General features: G+C 47.5%; 1 protein-coding gene and 1 long non-coding RNA gene across 2 annotated transcripts in view; both read left to right on the forward strand.

The window, feature by feature from the left end:
* LOC139569188 (uncharacterized) overlaps positions 1-17,850 on the forward strand; it is a 318,710-nt gene that overhangs the window by 152,097 nt on the left and 148,763 nt on the right. The window lies entirely within an intron of this gene.
* LOC139569172 (voltage-dependent T-type calcium channel subunit alpha-1H-like) overlaps positions 1-17,850 on the forward strand; it is a 212,631-nt gene that overhangs the window by 46,773 nt on the left and 148,008 nt on the right. Inside the window, exons 5-8 of the mRNA XM_071390959.1 lie at positions 468-565; positions 10,198-10,357; positions 12,275-12,572; positions 15,856-15,948. Of these exons, the coding sequence (XP_071247060.1) occupies positions 468-565; positions 10,198-10,357; positions 12,275-12,572; positions 15,856-15,948 (649 nt within the window). The remainder of the gene's footprint in view (positions 1-467; positions 566-10,197; positions 10,358-12,274; positions 12,573-15,855; positions 15,949-17,850) is intronic.

Raw genomic sequence — 17,850 nt, forward strand, 5'->3', positions numbered from 1 at the left:
TGTGAACCTAGGTCGGGCGGTCCAAGGTATCTGTTTTAACGTGTGTGTGACCTCTGTGTGAACCTAGGTCGGGCGGTCCAAGGTATCTGTTTTAACGTGTGTGTGACCTCTGTGTGAACCTAGGTCGGGCGGTCCAAGGTATCTGTTTTAACGTGTGTGTGACCTCTGTGTGAACCTAGGTCGGACGGTCCAAGGTATCTGTTTTAACGTGTGTGTGACCTCTGTGTGAACCTAGGTCGGGCGGTCCAAGGTATCTGTTTTAACGTGTGTGTGACCTCTGTGTGAACCTAGGTCGGGCGGTCCAAGGTATCTGTTTTAACGTGTGTGTGACCTCTGTGTGAACCTAGGTCGGGCGGTCCAAGGTATCTGTTTTAACGTGTGTGTGACCTCTGTGTGAACCTAGGTCGGGCGGTCCAAGGTATCTGTTTTAACGTGTGACCTCTCTCTCTCTCTCCTCTATCCTGTAGGATGATGGAGTACTCTCTAGACGGACACAACGCTAGTCTGTCCGCTATCAGGACCGTACGTGTGCTGAGGCCGCTCCGGGCGATCAACAGAGTCCCTAGTGAGTACACGCTACACCGTTCTTGGTTTTTACAGCCTAAAAAACATCCTGTGGTTCTCGACCCCGTTGAGTAAGGCAGTTAACCCCCTGTTCCCTCTGGGTGTCGTGGATGTTGAGTAAGGCAGTTAACCCACTGTTCCCTCTGGGCGTCGTGGATGTTGAGTAAGGCAGTTAACCCACTGTTCCCTCTGGGTGTCGTGGATGTTGAGTAAGGCAGTTAACCCACTGTTCCCTCTGGGCGTCGTGGATGTTGAGTAAGGCAGTTAACCCACTGTTCCCTCTGGGCGTCGTGGATGTTGAGTAAGGCAGTTAACCCACTGTTCCCTCTGGGTGTCGTGGATGTTGAGTAAGGCAGTTAACCCACTGTTCCCTCTGGGTGTCGTGGATGTTGATTAAGGCAGTTAACCCACTGTTCCCTCTGGGTGTCGTGGATGTTGATTAAGGCAGTTAACCCCCTGTTCCCTCTGGGTGTCGTGGATGTTGATTAAGGCAGTTAACCCACTGTTCCCTCTGGGTGTCGTGGATGTTGATTAAGGCAGTTAACCCCCTGTTCCCTCTGGGCGTCGTGGATGTTGAGTAAGGCAGTTAACCCACTGTTCCCTCTGGGCGTCGTGGATGTTGATTAAGGCAGTTAACCCCCTGTTCCCTCTGGGCGTCGTGGATGTTGAGTAAGGCAGTTAACCCCCTGTTCCCTCTGGGTGTCGTGGATGTTGAGTAAGGCAGTTAACCCACTGTTCCCTCTGGGCGTCGTGGATGTTGAGTAAGGCAGTTAACCCACTGTTCCCTCTAGGCGTCGTGGATGTTGAGTAAGGCAGTTAACCCACTGTTCCCTCTGGGCGTCGTGGATGTTGAGTAAGGCAGTTAACCCACTGTTCCCTCTGGGCGTCGTGGATGTTGAGTAAGGCAGTTAACCCACTGTGGATGTTGATTAAGGCAGTTAACCCGCTGTTCCCTCTGGGTGTCGTGGATGTTGAGTAAGGCAGTTAACCCACTGTTCCCTCTGGGCGTCGTGGATGTTGAGTAAGGCAGTTAACCCACTGTTCCCTCTGGGCGTCGTGGATGTTGAGTAAGGCAGTTAACCCGCTGTTCCCTCTGGGCGTCGTGGATGTTGAGTAAGGCAGTTAACCCACTGTTCCCTCTGGGCGTCGTGGATGTTGAGTAAGGCAGTTAACCCACTGTTCCCTCTGGGCGTCGTGGATGTTGAGTAAGGCAGTTAACCCACTGTGGATGTTGATTAAGGCAGTTAACCCACTGTTCCCCTCTGGGCGTCGTGGATGTTGAGTAAGGCAGTTAACCCACTGTTCCCTCTGGGCGTCGTGGATGTTGAGTAAGGCAGTTAACCCACTGTGGATGTTGATTAAGGCAGTTAACCCACTGTTCCCTCTGGGCGTCGTGGATGTTGAGTAAGGCAGTTAACCCACTGTTCCCTCTGGGCGTCGTGGATGTTGAGTAAGGCAGTTAACCCACTGTTCCCTCTGGGCGTCGTGGATGTTGAGTAAGGCAGTTAACCCACTGTTCCCTCTGGGCGTCGTGGATGTTGAGTAAGGCAGTTAACCCACTGTTCCCTCTGGGCGTCGTGGATGTTGAGTAAGGCAGTTAACCCACTGTTCCCTCTGGGCGTCGTGGATGTTGAGTAAGGCAGTTAACCCACTGTTCCCTCTGGGCGTCGTGGATGTTGAGTAAGGCAGTTAACCCACTGTGGATGTTGATTAAGGCAGTTAACCCGCTGTTCCCTCTGGGTGTCGTGGATGTTGAGTAAGGCAGTTAACCCCCTGTTCCCTCTGGGCGTCGTGGATGTTGAGTAAGGCAGTTAACCCACTGTTCCCCTCTGGGCGTCGTGGATGTTGAGTAAGGCAGTTAACCCCCTGTTCCCTCTGGGCGTCGTGGATGTTGAGTAAGGCAGTTAACCCACTGTTCCCCTCTGGGCGTCGTGGATGTTGAGTAAGGCAGTTAACCCCCTGTTCCCTCTGGGCGTCGTGGATGTTGAGTAAGGCAGTTAACCCACTGTTCCCTCTGGGCGTCGTGGATGTTGAGTAAGGCAGTTAACCCACTGTGGATGTTGATTAAGGCAGTTAACCCGCTGTTCCCTCTGGGTGTCGTGGATGTTGAGTAAGGCAGTTAACCCACTGTTCCCTCTGGGCGTCGTGGATGTTGAGTAAGGCAGTTAACCCACTGTGGATGTTGAGTAAGGCAGTTAACCCACTGTTCCCTCTGGGCGTCGTGGATGTTGAGTAAGGCAGTTAACCCACTGTTCCCTCTGGGCGTCGTGGATGTTGAGTAAGGCAGTTAACCCCCTGTTCCCTCTGGGCGTCGTGGATGTTGAGTAAGGCAGTTAACCCACTGTTCCCTTTGGGCGTCGTGGATGTTGAGTAAGGCAGTTAACCCACTGTTCCCTCTGGGCGTCGTGGATGTTGAGTAAGGCAGTTAACCCACTGTTCCCTCTGGGCGTCGTGGATGTTGAGTAAGGCAGTTAACCCACTGTTCCCTCTGGGCGTCGTGGATGTTGAGTAAGGCAGTTAACCCACTGTTCCCCTCTGGGCGTCGTGGATGTTGAGTAAGGCAGTTAACCCACTGTTCCCTCTGGGCGTCGTGGATGTTGAGTAAGGCAGTTAACCCACTGTTCCCCTCTGGGCGTCGTGGATGTTGAGTCAGGCAGTTAACCCACTGATCCCTCTGGGCGTCGTGGATGTTGAGTAAGGCAGTTAACCCCCTGTTCCCTCTGGGCGTCGTGGATGTTGAGTAAGGCAGTTAACCCACTGTTCCCTCTGGGTGTCGTGGATGTTGAGTAAGGCAGTTAACCCACTGTTCCCTCTGGGCGTCGTGGATGTTGAGTAAGGCAGTTAACCCACTGTTCCCTCTGGGCGTCGTGGATGTTGAGTAAGGCAGTTAACCCCCTGTTCCCTCTGGGCGTCGTGGATGTTGAGTAAGGCAGTTAACCCACTGTTCCCTCTGGGTGTCGTGGATGTTGAGTAAGGCAGTTAACCCACTGTTCCCCTCTGGGCGTCGTGGATGTTGAGTCAGGCAGTTAACCCACTGATCCCTCTGGGCGTCGTGGATGTTGAGTAAGGCAGTTAACCCACTGTTCCCCTCTGGGCGTCATGGATGTTGAGTCAGGCAGTTAACCCACTGATCCCTCTGGGCGTCGTGGATGTTGAGTAAGGCAGTTAACCCACTGTTCCCCTCTGGGCGTCGTGGATGTTGAGTCAGGCAGTTAACCCACTGATCCCTCTGGGCGTCGTGGATGTTGAGTAAGGCAGTTAACCCCCTGTTCCCTCTGAGCGTCGTGGATGTTGAGTAAGGCAGTTAACCCACTGTTCCCTCTGGGCGTCGTGGATGTTGAGTAAGGCAGTTAACCCACTGTTCCCTCTGGGCGTCGTGGATGTTGAGTAAGGCAGTTAACCCACTGTTCCCTCTGGGCGTCGTGGATGTTGAGTAAGGCAGTTAACCCACTGTTCCCTCTGGGCGTCGTGGATGTTGAGTAAGGCAGTTAACCCACTGTTCCCCTCTGGGCGTCGTGGATGTTGAGTAAGGCAGTTAACCCACTGTTCCCTCTGGGTGTCGTGGATGTTGAGTAAGGCAGTTAACCCACTGTTCCCTCTGGGCGTCGTGGATGTTGAGTAAGGCAGTTAACCCACTGTTCCCTCTGGGCGTCGTGGATGTTGAGTAAGGCAGTTAACCCACTGTTCCCCTCTGGGCGTCGTGGATGTTGAGTAAGGCAGTTAACCCACTGTTCACCTCTGGGCGTCGTGGATGTTGAGTAAGGCAGTTAACCCACTGTTCACCTCTGGGCGTCGTGGATGTTGAGTAAGGCAGTTAACCCACTGTTCCCTCTGGGCGTCGTGGATGTTGAGTAAGGCAGTTAACCCACTGTTCCCTCTGGGCGTCGTGGATGTTGAGTAAGGCAGTTAACCCACTGTTCCCTCTGGGCGTCGTGGATGTTGAGTAAGGCAGTTAACCCACTGTTCCCCTCTGGGCGTCGTGGATGTTGAGTAAGGCAGTTAACCCACTGTTCCCTCTGGGTGTCGTGGATGTTGAGTAAGGCAGTTAACCCACTGTTCCCTCTGGGCGTCGTGGATGTTGAGTAAGGCAGTTAACCCACTGTTCCCTCTGGGCGTCGTGGATGTTGAGTAAGGCAGTTAACCCACTGTTCCCCTCTGGGCGTCGTGGATGTTGAGTAAGGCAGTTAACCCAGTGTTCCCTCTGGGCGTCGTGGATGTTGAGTAAGGCAGTTAACCCACTGTTCCCTCTGGGCGTCGTGGATGTTGAGTAAGGCAGTTAACCCACTGTTCCCTCTGGGCGTCGTGGATGTTGAGTAAGGCAGTTAACCCACTGTTCCCTCTGGGCGTCGTGGATGTTGAGTAAGGCAGTTAACCCACTGTTCCCCTCTGGGCGTCGTGGATGTTGAGTAAGGCAGTTAACCCACTGTTCACCTCTGGGCGTCGTGGATGTTGAGTAAGGCAGTTAACCCACTGTTCCCCTCTGGGCGTCGTGGATGTTGAGTAAGGCAGTTAACCCCCTGTTCCCTCTGGGCGTCGTGGATGTTGAGTAAGGCAGTTAACCCACTGTTCACCTCTGGGCGTCGTGGATGTTGAGTAAGGCAGTTAACTTTTACTGCCTCAGAAACCCGGATCCGGGAGCACCCCCCACCCCCCACACACTGATTAGCATAGATAGCATAGCTTCAGAAGTAGATAGTAGCATCTAAATATCATTAAATCACAAGTCCAAGACACCAGATGAAAGATACAGATCTTGTGAATAAAGCCACCATTTCAGATTTTTAAAATGTTTTACAGGGAAGACAAAATATGTAAATCTATTAGCTAAACACGTTAGCAAAATACACCACTATTCTAACTCCATCAGTTTCTTACTCCTTCAGGTGCTATCACCAATTCGGCTCAACTAAGATATTGATAGCCAATAACCTATAAAAAAAAACATCTGTCACGATCGTGTGGCGGATTGACGGACCAAAACGCAGCAGTAGGAAAATAAGCCATCTCCTTTATTTGATGAAGAAGGCAAAACGAAACAAACACACTTACGAACTAATCAAACCAATAAACGATCGTGAAGCTACAAACGTTGTGCACAAACATACAGGCTACTAACGTTCTTACATAGACAATTACCCACAATCAATGAGAGCCTATGGCTACCCTAAATAAGGCTCCCAATCAGAGACAACCGAAATCAGCTGTCTCTAATTGGGAACTCATTCAGGTAACCATAGACTCTCCTAGATAACTAACCAACATAGACAACTCTAGACATATACACTCAACACAAAACCATCTACTACACCCCATAACCCCTTTACCAAATAAACACCCAAAACCAACAAAACATAAACATTCCCCATGTCACACCCTGACCTAACTAAAATAATAAAGAAAACAAAGAATAATAAGACCAGGGCGTGACACCATCAGATGACAGTCTGATAACATATTCATGGTATAGGATAGTTTTTGTTAGAAAAAAGTGCATATTTCAGGTAGAAATCACAGTTTACAATTGCACCGACCATCACAAATCGACTAGAATTACTAGATAGAGCAACGTGTATGACCAATTTACTCATCATAAAACATTTCATAAGAATAGACAAAGCATAGCAATGGAAAGACCCAGTTCTTGTGATTTCAGACCATATTTCAGATTTTCTAAGCGTTTTTCAGCGAAAACACAATAAATCGATAAGTTAGCATACTACATGTTCCAACGTTACCAGAGCATCGATTCCAGCCAAAGAGCGCTATAACGTAACCACCGCCAAAAGATATTAATTTTTTCACTAACCTTCTCAGAATTCTTCCGATGACACTCCTGTAACATCATTTTACAACATACATATACAGTTTGTTCGAAAAGGTGCATATTTAGCCATACAAAACCGTGGTTACACAATGAAAATACTAGGAAATCAAGCCTCAATATGTCTGACGTCATCTATCAGAGTGATCTAGTTTAATTAAAAGCTAATCATATACTTGACTAAAAAATACAGGGTTGACAGGAATCGAAAGACAAATTAGTTCTTAATGCAACCGCTGATTTACATTTTTTAAATTATCCTTACTTTTCAATACAGGGTTGGCCAAGTGAAGCTATACCAAACAAAATGGCGATGTATGCGTTTAAAATATTTCGACAGAAACACGGTTTATCATATTAAATATTGCTTACTTTGAGCTGATCTTCCATCATATTCTTGGGCAATGTATCCTTTCTATGTTATAAACGTCTTTTGGTCGATAGATGTCCTCTGTCCTTCGAAATGTCCATCACCAACGACCGACACCCTAAAGCGTGTCCAAACTTTCAGAGTGCACGACAAAGAAATTCCTCAAAATCGCACTAAACGGATATAAATTGATATAAAACGGTTAAAATTCACTACATTATGATGTTTTTAACAACTATAACGACTGAAAACATGACCGGAGAAATACTGCTGGTTAGAAAACGATTTGGAACGAGGCAGGTCCGATGGCCTTCACGCTTGAGGCGCACGTTGAGAAAGAGGGGTCTCTGTACATTTTTGTCATTTATAATGGCTGTGAACGTCCCATAGACTTCATTGAAAACGTGATGACGTACAGACACCCAGAGGAAGACGTAGGTAGTGTCGGTTTCTTCATAGCATTCACTGTGGCCTTATAAACAGACCCCAGATCAGAGGTAAAAATTTCTGAAATCTGAACCCTGTCATGAAAAGTGCTGTAGAAATTGTTCTGTACCACTCAGAGACAAAATTTCAACTCCTATAGAAACTATAGACTGTTTTCTATCCAATAATAACAATAATATGCATATTGTACGATCAAGAATTGAGTACGAGGCAGTTTAATTTGGAAATGTAAAAAAAAAAATAATGCTAACAGCTCCCCCTATTGACAAAAGGTTAACCCACTGTTCCCTCTGGGCGTCGTGGATGTTGAGTAAGGCAGTTAACCCACTGTTCCCTCTGGGCGTCGTGGATGTTGAGTAAGGCAGTTAACCCGCGGTTCCCCTCTGGCCGTCGTGGATGTTGAGTAAGGCAGTTAACCCACTGTTCCCTCTGGGCGTCGTGGATGTTGAGTAAGGCAGTTAACCCACTGTTCCCTCTGGGCATCGTGGATGTTGAGTAAGGCAGTTAACCCACTGTTCCCTCTGGGCATCGTGGATGTTGAGTAAGGCAGTTAACCCGCGGTTCCCCTCTGGCCGTCGTGGATGTTGAGTAAGGCAGTTAACCCACTGTTCCCTCTGGGCGTCGTGGATGTTGAGTAAGGCAGTTAACCCACTGTTCCCTCTGGGCATCGTGGATGTTGAGTAAGGCAGTTAACCCGCGGTTCCCCTCTGGCCGTCGTGGATGTTGAGTAAGGCAGTTAACCCACTGTTCCCTCTGGGCGTCGTGGATGTTGAGTAAGGCAGTTAACCCACTGTTCCCCTCTGGCCGTCGTGGATGTTGAGTAAGGCAGTTAACCCACTGTTCCCTCTGGGCGTCGTGGATGTTGAGTAAGGCAGTTAACCCTCTGTTCCCTCTGGGCGTCGTGGATGTTGAGTAAGGCAGTTAACCCACTGTTCCCTCTGGGCGTCGTGGATGTTGAGTAAGGCAGTTAACCCACTGTTCCCTCTGGGCGTCGTGGATGTTGAGTAAGGCAGTTAATCCACTGTTCCCTCTGGGCGTCGTGGATGTTGAGTAAGGCAGTTAACCCACTGTTCCCTCTGGGCGTCGTGGATGTTGAGTAAGGCAGTTAACCCACTGTGGATGTTGAGGAAGGCAGTTAACCCACTGTGGATGTTGAGTAAGGCAGCCCCCCTGCTCCCCACGTACCTCTCTGATTCAGAGGGGTTGGGGGTTAAATGCGGGAGACACATTTCAGTTCAGTTGGACAACTGTAAATTCTAACACATATTTTAATCCTAAAATAGCCTTTTTCCTTGTGGGGACAAAAATGTCCTTGTTTTATTGTCCTTGTGAGGACTTTTCACAAAAACACACACACACACACACACACACACACACACACACACACACACACACACACACACACACACACACACACACACACACACACACACACACACACACACACACCAGGCGCCAGTCTCAGGAACAGCTTGTTCTGACCTCTGTCCATTTGAAGGAACTCTTCTGTCTGACCTTTCAACTCTCTCCACTTTAAAAGGCTCTAGGTGTTGACAGACAGACAGACACAGACAGACAGACAGACAGAACGCTGACCACCCTAAGGACAGGACAAACTCATCTGACGTTCATCACGTTGGATGGCGGTCTGTGTGTTTCTGCTTTAGATGAGATAATATATTGTTGTGATCATGTAGTGATACCTACTCCTAGACTCTCTCTCCATGCTGGGTAACATCCTGCTCCTAGACACTCTCTCCATGCTGGGTAACATCCTGCTCCTAGACTCTCTCTCCATGCTGGGTAACGTCCTACTCCTAGACTCTCTCTCCATGCTGGGTAACTTCCTGCTCCAAGACTCTCTCTCCATGCTGGGTAACATCCTGCTCCTAGACTCTCTCTCCATGCTGGGTAACGTCCTGCTCCTAGACTCTCTCTCCATGCTGGGTAACATCCTGCTCCTAGACTCTCTCTCCATGCTGGGTAACATCCTGCTCCTAGACTCTCTCTCCATGCTGGGTAACATCCTGCTCCTAGACTCTCTCTCCATGCTGGGTAACTTCCTGCTCCTAGACTCTCTCTCCATGCTGGGTAACGTCCTGCTCCTAGACTCTCTCTGCATGCTGGGTAACATCCTGCTCCTAGACTCTCTCTCCATGCTGGGTAACATCCTGCTCCTAGACTCTCTCTCCATGCTGGGTAACATCCTACTCCTAGACTCTCTCTCCATGCTGGGTAACATCCTGCTCCTAGACTCTCTCTCCATGCTGGGTAACATCCTACTCCTAGACTCTCTCTCCATGCTGGGTAACATCCTGCTCCTAGACTCTCTCTCCATGCTGGGTAACATCCTACTCCTAGACTCTCTCTCCATGCAGGGTAACATCCTGCTCCTAGACTCTCTCTCCATGCTGGGTAACATCCTGCTCCTAGACTCTCTCTCCATGCTGGGTAACTTCCTGCTCCTAGACTCTCTCTCCATGCTGGGTAACGTCCTGCCCCTAGACTCTCTCTGCATGCTGGGTAACATCCTGCTCCTAGACTCTCTCTCCATGCTGGGTAACATCCTGCTCCTAGACTCTCTCTCCATGCTGGGTAACATCCTACTCCTAGACTCTCTCTCCATGCTGGGTAACATCCTGCTCCTAGACTCTCTCTCCATGCTGGGTAACATCCTACTCCTAGACTCTCTCTCCATGCTGGGTAACATCCTGCTCCTAGACTCTCTCTCCATACTGGGTAACATCCTGCTCCTAGACTCTCTCCCCATGCTGGGTAACATCCTGCTCCTAGACTCTCTCCCCATGCTGGGTAACATCCTACTCCTAGACTCTCTCTCCATGCTGGGTAACATCCTACTCCTAGACTCTCTCTCCATGCTGGGTAACATCCTACTCCAAGACTCTCTCTCCATGCTGGGTAACATCCTACTCCAAGACTCTCTCTCCATGCTGGGTAACATCCTGCTCCTCTGTTTCTTGTTGTGATCATGTAGGCATGCGTATCCTGGTGACTCTGCTCCTAGACACTCTCCCCATGCTGGGTAACGTCCTGCTCCTCTGTTTCTTCGTCTTCTTCATCTTCGGCATCGTCGGCGTGCAGCTGTGGGCGGGGCTACTGAGAAACAGGTGCTTCATGGGAGAAGACTTCAGAACGTGAGTCACTCTCTCTCTCTCTGTCTCTCTCTCTCCCTCGCTGTCTCTCTCTCTGTCTCTCTCTCTCTGTCTCTGTCCCTCTCTCTCTATCTGTCTCTCTATATGTATCTCTATCTGTCTCTCTATCTCTCTCTCTCTCTCTGTCTCTCTCTCTCTGTCTCTGTCCCTCTCTCTCTATCTGTCTCTCTATCTGTATCTCTATCTGTCTCTCTCTCTCTCTCTCTCTCTCTCTCTCTGTCTCTGTCTCTGTCTCTCTATCTGTCTCTCTATCTGTCTCTCTCTCTATCTCTCTGTCTCTGTCTCTGTCTCTCTATCTGTCTCTCTATCTGTCTCTCTCTCTATCTCTCTCTCTCTCTCTCTCTCTGTCTCTGTCTCTCTCTCTATCTCTCTCTATCTCTCTCTCTCTCTCTCTGTCTCTGTCTGTGTAGTCCAGGGGGTAGTGTGTATAACGCAATGTGAGGTGACAGTTAGCTGTTGCCCGTAGCGATGGCCTATCTGACGGTGACAACGTGTAAACTGCACATCTCACCCACGTACTGACACAACACAACAGCTCTGCACACACACACACACGGACAGATGTGCACACACACACAGTACAAGTGTGTGTGTGTGGATTAAGCCAGTGGCTTAAGAGAGAGCAGTAGATAGATGCCAGGCCTGCACACACACACACACAAACACACACACAGACACACACACACACACACACACACACACAGGGATGAAAGTTTATAACACAGAGCAGAACTTCCAGGTCCTCTCAGTCAGGAAGCATTCCAGAACATTCCCTACTGTTTGATTTAATGGAACAAAGTGCCCCCTTGTGTGTGTGTGTGTGTGTGTGTGTGTGTGTGTGTGTGTGTGTGTGTGTGTGTGTGTGTGTGTGTGTGTGTGTGTGTGTGTGTGTGTGTGTGTGTGTGTGTGTGTGTGTGTGTGTGTGTGTGTGTGTGTGTGTGTGTGTGTGTGTGGGTAGTCTTGGCGTTCGCTGGCTAATATCACTCTAAAGCCACTGACCAACTCAACACACTCTCTCTTTGTCTCCCTATATAGGCTCTATAACCTCTGTCTCCCTATATAGGCTCTATAACCTCTGTCTCCCTATATAGGCTCTCTAACCTCTGTCTTCCTATATAGGCTCTCTAACCTCTGTCTTCCTATATAGGCTCTATAACCTCTGTCTCCCTATATAGGCTCTATAACCTATGTCTCCCTATATAGGCTCTATAACCTATGTCTCCCTATATAGGCTCTATAACCTCTGTCTCCCTATATAGGCTCTATAACCTCTGTCTTCCTATATAGGCTCTCTAACCTCTGTCTTCCTATATAGGCTCTATAACCTCTGTCTCCCTATATAGGCTCTATAACCTATGTCTCCCTATATAGGCTCTATAACCTATGTCTCCTTATATAGGCTCTATAACCTCTGTCTCCCTATATAGGCTCTATAACCTCTGTCTTCCTATATAGGCTCTATAACCTCTGTCTCCCTATATAGGCTCTATAACCTATGCCTCCCTATATAGGCTCTATAACCTGTGTCTTCCTATATAGGCTCTATAACCTCTGTCTTCCTATATAGGCTCTATAACCTCTGTCTCCCTATATAGGCTCTATAACCTCTGTCTCCCTATATAGGCTCTATAACCTCTGTCTCCCTATATAGGCTCTATAACCTCTGTCTCCCTATATAGGCTCTATAACCTCTGTCTTCCTATTTAGGCTCTATAAACTCTGTATGTATGTATGTATGTATGTATGTATGTATGTATGTATGTATGTATGTACGTATGTATGTGTGTATGTATGTATGTATGTATGTATGTGTAGGCTCTATAACCTCTGTATCCTTTTGCAGGATGTATAACCTCTGTATGTCTATGTAGTCTCTATAACCTCTGTCTTCCTATGTAGGCTCTATAACCTGTCGTTAAGTGTGTACTACCAGCCGGAGGAGAGCGAGGAGGACCCCTTCATCTGCTCAGCAATTCGGGAGAATGGAATGTTGCGTTGCCATGACGTCCCGCCCTACAGCGAGGGAGGGGCCGAGTGCTCACTGCCCGCGCCCTCTCTTGGCGGGGAGGACAGGGCCAGAGACGGCTGTGTGAACTGGAACCAGTACTATAACGTCTGTCGGCCCGGCAACGTCAACCCTCACAAAGGAGCGGTGAACTTTGACAACATAGCCTACGCATGGATAGCCATCTTCCAGGTAGGACTGTACACACACAGCATAGCCTAGCATAGCCTAGCATGGATAGCCATCTTCCAGGTAGGACTGTACACACACAGCATAGCCTAGCATAGCCTAGCATGGATAGCCATCTTCCAGGTAGGACTGTACACCCACAGCATAGCCTAGCATAGCCTAGCATGGATAGCCATCTTCCAGGTAGGACTGTACACACACAGCATAGCCTAGCATAGTCTAGCATGGGTAACCTCATCACTCAGGTATAGTCAGGTATATACCCAGCTATAGCCTAGCATGGATAACCTCATCACTCACAGCCAGGTATATACCCAGCCTAGCATAAATAACCTCATCATTCAGAGCCAGGTATATACCCAGCTATAGCCTAGCATGGGTAACCTCATCACTCAGGTATAGTCAGGTATATACCCAGCTATAGCCTAGCAAGGATAACCTCATCACTCACAGCCAGGTATATACCCAGCCTAGCATAAATAACCTCATCACTCAGAGCCAGGTATATACCCAGCTATAGCCTAGCATGGGTAACCTCATCACTCAGAGCCAGGTATATACCCAGCCTAGCATGGATAACCTCATCACTCAGAGCCAGGTATATACCCAGCCTAGCATGGGTAACTTCATCACTCAGAGCCAGGTATATACCCAGCTATAGCCTAGCATGGGTAACTTCATCACTCAGAGCCAGGAATATACCCAGCCTAGCACGGGTAACCTCATCACTCAGAGCCAGGTATATACCCAACCTAGCATGGGTAACCTCATCACTCAGAGCCAGGTATATACCCAGCCTAGCATGGGTAACCTCATCATTCAGAGCCAGGTATATACCCAGCCTAGCATGGATAACCTCATCACTCAGAGCCAGGTATATACCCAGCCTAGCATGGGTAACCTCATCACTCAGAGCCAGGTATATACCCAGCCTAGCATGGATAACCTCATCACTCAGAGCCAGGTATATACCCAGCCTGGCATGGATAACCTCATCACTCAGAGCCAGGTATATACCCAGCTATAGCCTAGCATGGGTAACCTCATCACCGGGTATATACCCAGCTATAGCCTAGCATGGGTAACCTCATCACCAGGTATATACCCAGCTATAGCCTAGCATGGGTAACCTCATCACTCAGAGCCAGGTATATACCCAGCTTAGCAAGGGTAACCTCATCAATCAGAGCCAGGTATATACCCAGCTATAGCCTAGCATGGATAACCTCATCACTCAGAGCCAGGTATATACCCAGCTTAGCTAGGGTAACCTCATCAATCAGAGCCAGGTATATACCCAGCTTAGCATGGATAACCTCATCACTCAGAGCCAGGTATTAACCCAGCTATAGCATGGGTAACTTCATCACTCAGAGCCAGGTATATACCCAGCTATAGCCTAGCATGGGTAACCTCATCACCAGGTATATACCCAGCTATAACCTAGCATGGATAACCTCATCACTCAGAGCTAGGTATATACCCAGCCTAGCATGGATAACCTCATCACTCAGAGCCAGGTATATACCCAGCCTAGCATGGATAACCTCATCACTCAGAGCCAGGTATATACCAAGCCTAGCATGGGTAACCTTATCACTCAGAGCCAGGTATATACCCAGCCTAGCATGGATAACCTCATCACCAGGTATATACCTAGCTATAGCCTAGCATGGGTAACCTCATCACCAGGTATATACCCAGCTATAGCCTAGCATGGATAGCCTCATCACCAGGTGTATACCCAGCTATAGCCTAGCATGGATAACCTCATCACCAGGTATATACCCAGCTATAGCCTAGCATGGATAACCTCATCACTCAGAGCTAGGTATATACCCAGCCTAGCATGGGTAACCTCATCACTCAGAGCTAGGTATATACCCAGCTATAGCCTAGCATGGGTAACCTCATCACTCAGAGCCAGGAATATACCCAGCCTAGCACGGGTAACCTCATCACTCAGAGCCAGGTATATACCCAACCTAGCATGGGTAACCTCATCACTCAGAGCCAGGTATATACCCAGCCTAGCATGGGTAACCTCATCATTCAGAGCCAGGTATATACCCAGCCTAGCATGGATAACCTCATCACTCAGAGCCAGGTATATACCCAGCCTAGCATGGATAACCTCATCACTCAGAGCCAGGTATATACCCAGCTGTAGCATAGCATGGATAACCTCATCACTCAGAGCCAGGTATATACCAAGCCTAGCATGGGTAACCTCATCAGGTAGTCGTTTCAACAGGGATAAGGGGGGTTGAGGTGTGACTGCAGCAGTCGTTTCAACAGGGATAAGGGGGGTTGAGGTGTGACTGCAGCAGTCGTTTCAACAGGGATAAAGGGGGTTGAGGTGTGACTGCAGCAGTCTTTTCAACAGGGATAAGGGGGGTTGAGGTGTGACTGCAGGGGTCGTTTCAACAGGGATAAGGGGGGTTGAGGTGTGACTGCAGGGGTCGTTTCAACAGGGATAAGGGGGGTTGAGGTGTGACTGCAGCAGTCGTTTCAACAGGGATAAAGGGGGTTGAGGTGTGACTGCAGCAGTCTTTTCAACAGGGATAAGGGGGGTTGAGGTGTGACTGCAGTAGTCTTTTCAACAGGGATAAGGGGGGTTGAGGTGTGACTGCAGTATGTCTGTATGCTACCTTACAATTGGCTCATTCATTCCCCCTCCTCTCCCCTGTAACTATTCCCCAGGTCGTTGTTGTACTGTCTCAGTCAACTGACCTGGTAACATAAGGGTTAAATAAGAAATACGTTCCTGTGGTCTGTGTATTAGCAGGTCTGCTGAGTACTGCTTTCATGTCTCTATAACAATCCCCATCCTCTCTCTGTCTCTTTGTGTCTCTTTCTCTCCCCTTCCCTCTCTCTCTCCGCCTCTCTCTCCCTTTCTCCCTCTCTCCCCTTCCCTCTCTCTCTCCCTCTCTCACTCACCCTCTCACTCTCCTACCCCCTCTCCCTCTCTGTCTCTCTCTGTCTCTCTCTCTATGTCTGTCTCTCACTCCCTCTCTCCTACCCTCTCTCTCTCTCTCTCTCTCTCTCTCTCTCTCTCTCTCTCTCTCTCACACCCCCTCTCTCCTGCCCCCCCCTCTCTCTTCCTTCTCTCTCACCCCCTCTCTCCTGCCCCCCCTCTCTCTCTCTCTCTTACACTCTTTCCCTCTCTCTCCCTCCCTCCCTCCCTCTCTCCCTCCCTCTCTCCCTCCCCCTCTCTCTCCCTCCCTCCTCCCCCTCCCTCCCTCCCCCCCTCCCTCCCTCCCCCTCCCTCTCTCTCCCCCTCTAGGTGATAACTCTGGAAGGCTGGGTGGACATCATGTACTACGTTATGGATGCTCACTCCTTCTACAATTTTATATATTTTATACTGCTCATCATAGTGAGTATATATATTTTATACTGCTCATCATAGTGAGTATATATATTATATACTGCTCATCATAGTGAGTATATATATTTATACTGCTCATCATAGTGAGTATATATATTTTATACTGCTCATCATAGTGAGTATATATATTTTATACTGCTCATCATAGTGAGTATATATATTTTATACTGCTCATCATAGTGAGTATATATATTTTATACTGCTCATCATAGTGAGTATATATATGTTATACTGCTCATCATAGTGAGTATATATATTTTATACTGCTCATCATAGTGAGTATATATATTTTATACTGCTCATCATAGTGAGTATATATATTTTATACTGCTCATCATAGTGAGTATATATATTTTATACTGCTCATCATAGTGAGTATATATATATTATACTGCTCATCATAGTGAGTATATATATATTATACTGCTCATCATAGTGAGTATATATATTTTATACTGCTCATCGTAGTGAGTATATATATTTTATACTGCTCATCATAGTGAGTATATATATTTATACTGCTCATCATAGTGAGTATATATATGTTATACTGCTCATCGTAGTGAGTATATATATTGTATACTGCTCATCATAGTGAGTATATATATATTTTATACTGCTCATCATAGTGAGTATATATATTTGATACTGCTCATCATAGTGAGTATATATATATCATACTGCTCATCATAGTGAGTATATATATGTTATACTGCTCATCGTAGTGAGTATATATATTTTATACTGCTCATCATAGTGAGTATATATATATTTTATACTGCTCATCATAGTGAGTATATATATTTGATACTGCTCATCATAGTGAGTATATATATTTTATACTGCTCATCATAGTGAGTATATATATTTTATACTGCTCATCATAGTGAGTATATATATTTTATACTGCTCATCATAGTGAGTATATATATATTTTATACTGCTCATCATAGTGAGTATATATATTTTATACTGCTCATCATAGTGAGTATAAATATTTTATACTGCTCATCATAGTGAGTATATATATATTTTATACTGCTCATCATAGTGAGTATATATATATTTCATACTGCTCATCATAGTGAGTATATGTTATACTGCTCGGCTATAGCCCTGTAGATTTGTCATCTCTCCTAGTTGATGCCTAGGCTTTAGTTCAGCAGGCTAATACAGAGGCATTGGGTTCAACCCCAGCCGTCTGTCCTTCTCCTCTCCTTCTACAGCTCGGCAGTGACCTAGTTTCTCTACAGCACTTTGAAGTAGGGTGGAGGAGGAGGAGGTGCTTAGCAGGCAGAGTCTGAATCACACAGACGCCGATACAGTGGAGGAGGAGGAGGTGCTTAGCAGGCAGAGTCTGAATCACACAGACGCCGATACAGTGGAGGAGGAGGAGGTGCTTAGCAGGCAGAGTCTGAATCACACAGACGCCGATACAGTGGAGGAGGAGGAGGAGCTTAGCAGGCAGAGTCTGAATCACACAGACGCCGATACAGTGGAGGAGGAGGAGGTGCTTAGCAGGCAGAGTCTGAATCAGAATACAGTATAGAATCAGAGTACAGTATAGAATCAGAGTACAGTATAGAATCAGAGTACAGTATAGAATCAGACAGACACTGATACAGAGTACAGTATAGAATCAGAGTACAGTATAGAATCAGAGTACAGTATAGAATCAGAGTACAGTATAGAATCAGAGTACAGTATAGAATCAGAGTACAGTATAGAATCAGACAGACACTGATACAGAGTACAGTATAGAATCAGAGTACAGTATAGAATCAGAGTACAGTATAGAATCAGAGTACAGTCTAGAATCAGAGTACAGTATAGAATCCGAGTACAGTATAGAATCAGAGTACAGTATAGAATCAGATTACAGTATAGAAT

This window comes from Salvelinus alpinus, chromosome 1, assembly GCF_045679555.1.
Source record: "Salvelinus alpinus chromosome 1, SLU_Salpinus.1, whole genome shotgun sequence".
Lineage (NCBI taxonomy): Eukaryota > Metazoa > Chordata > Actinopteri > Salmoniformes > Salmonidae > Salvelinus > Salvelinus alpinus.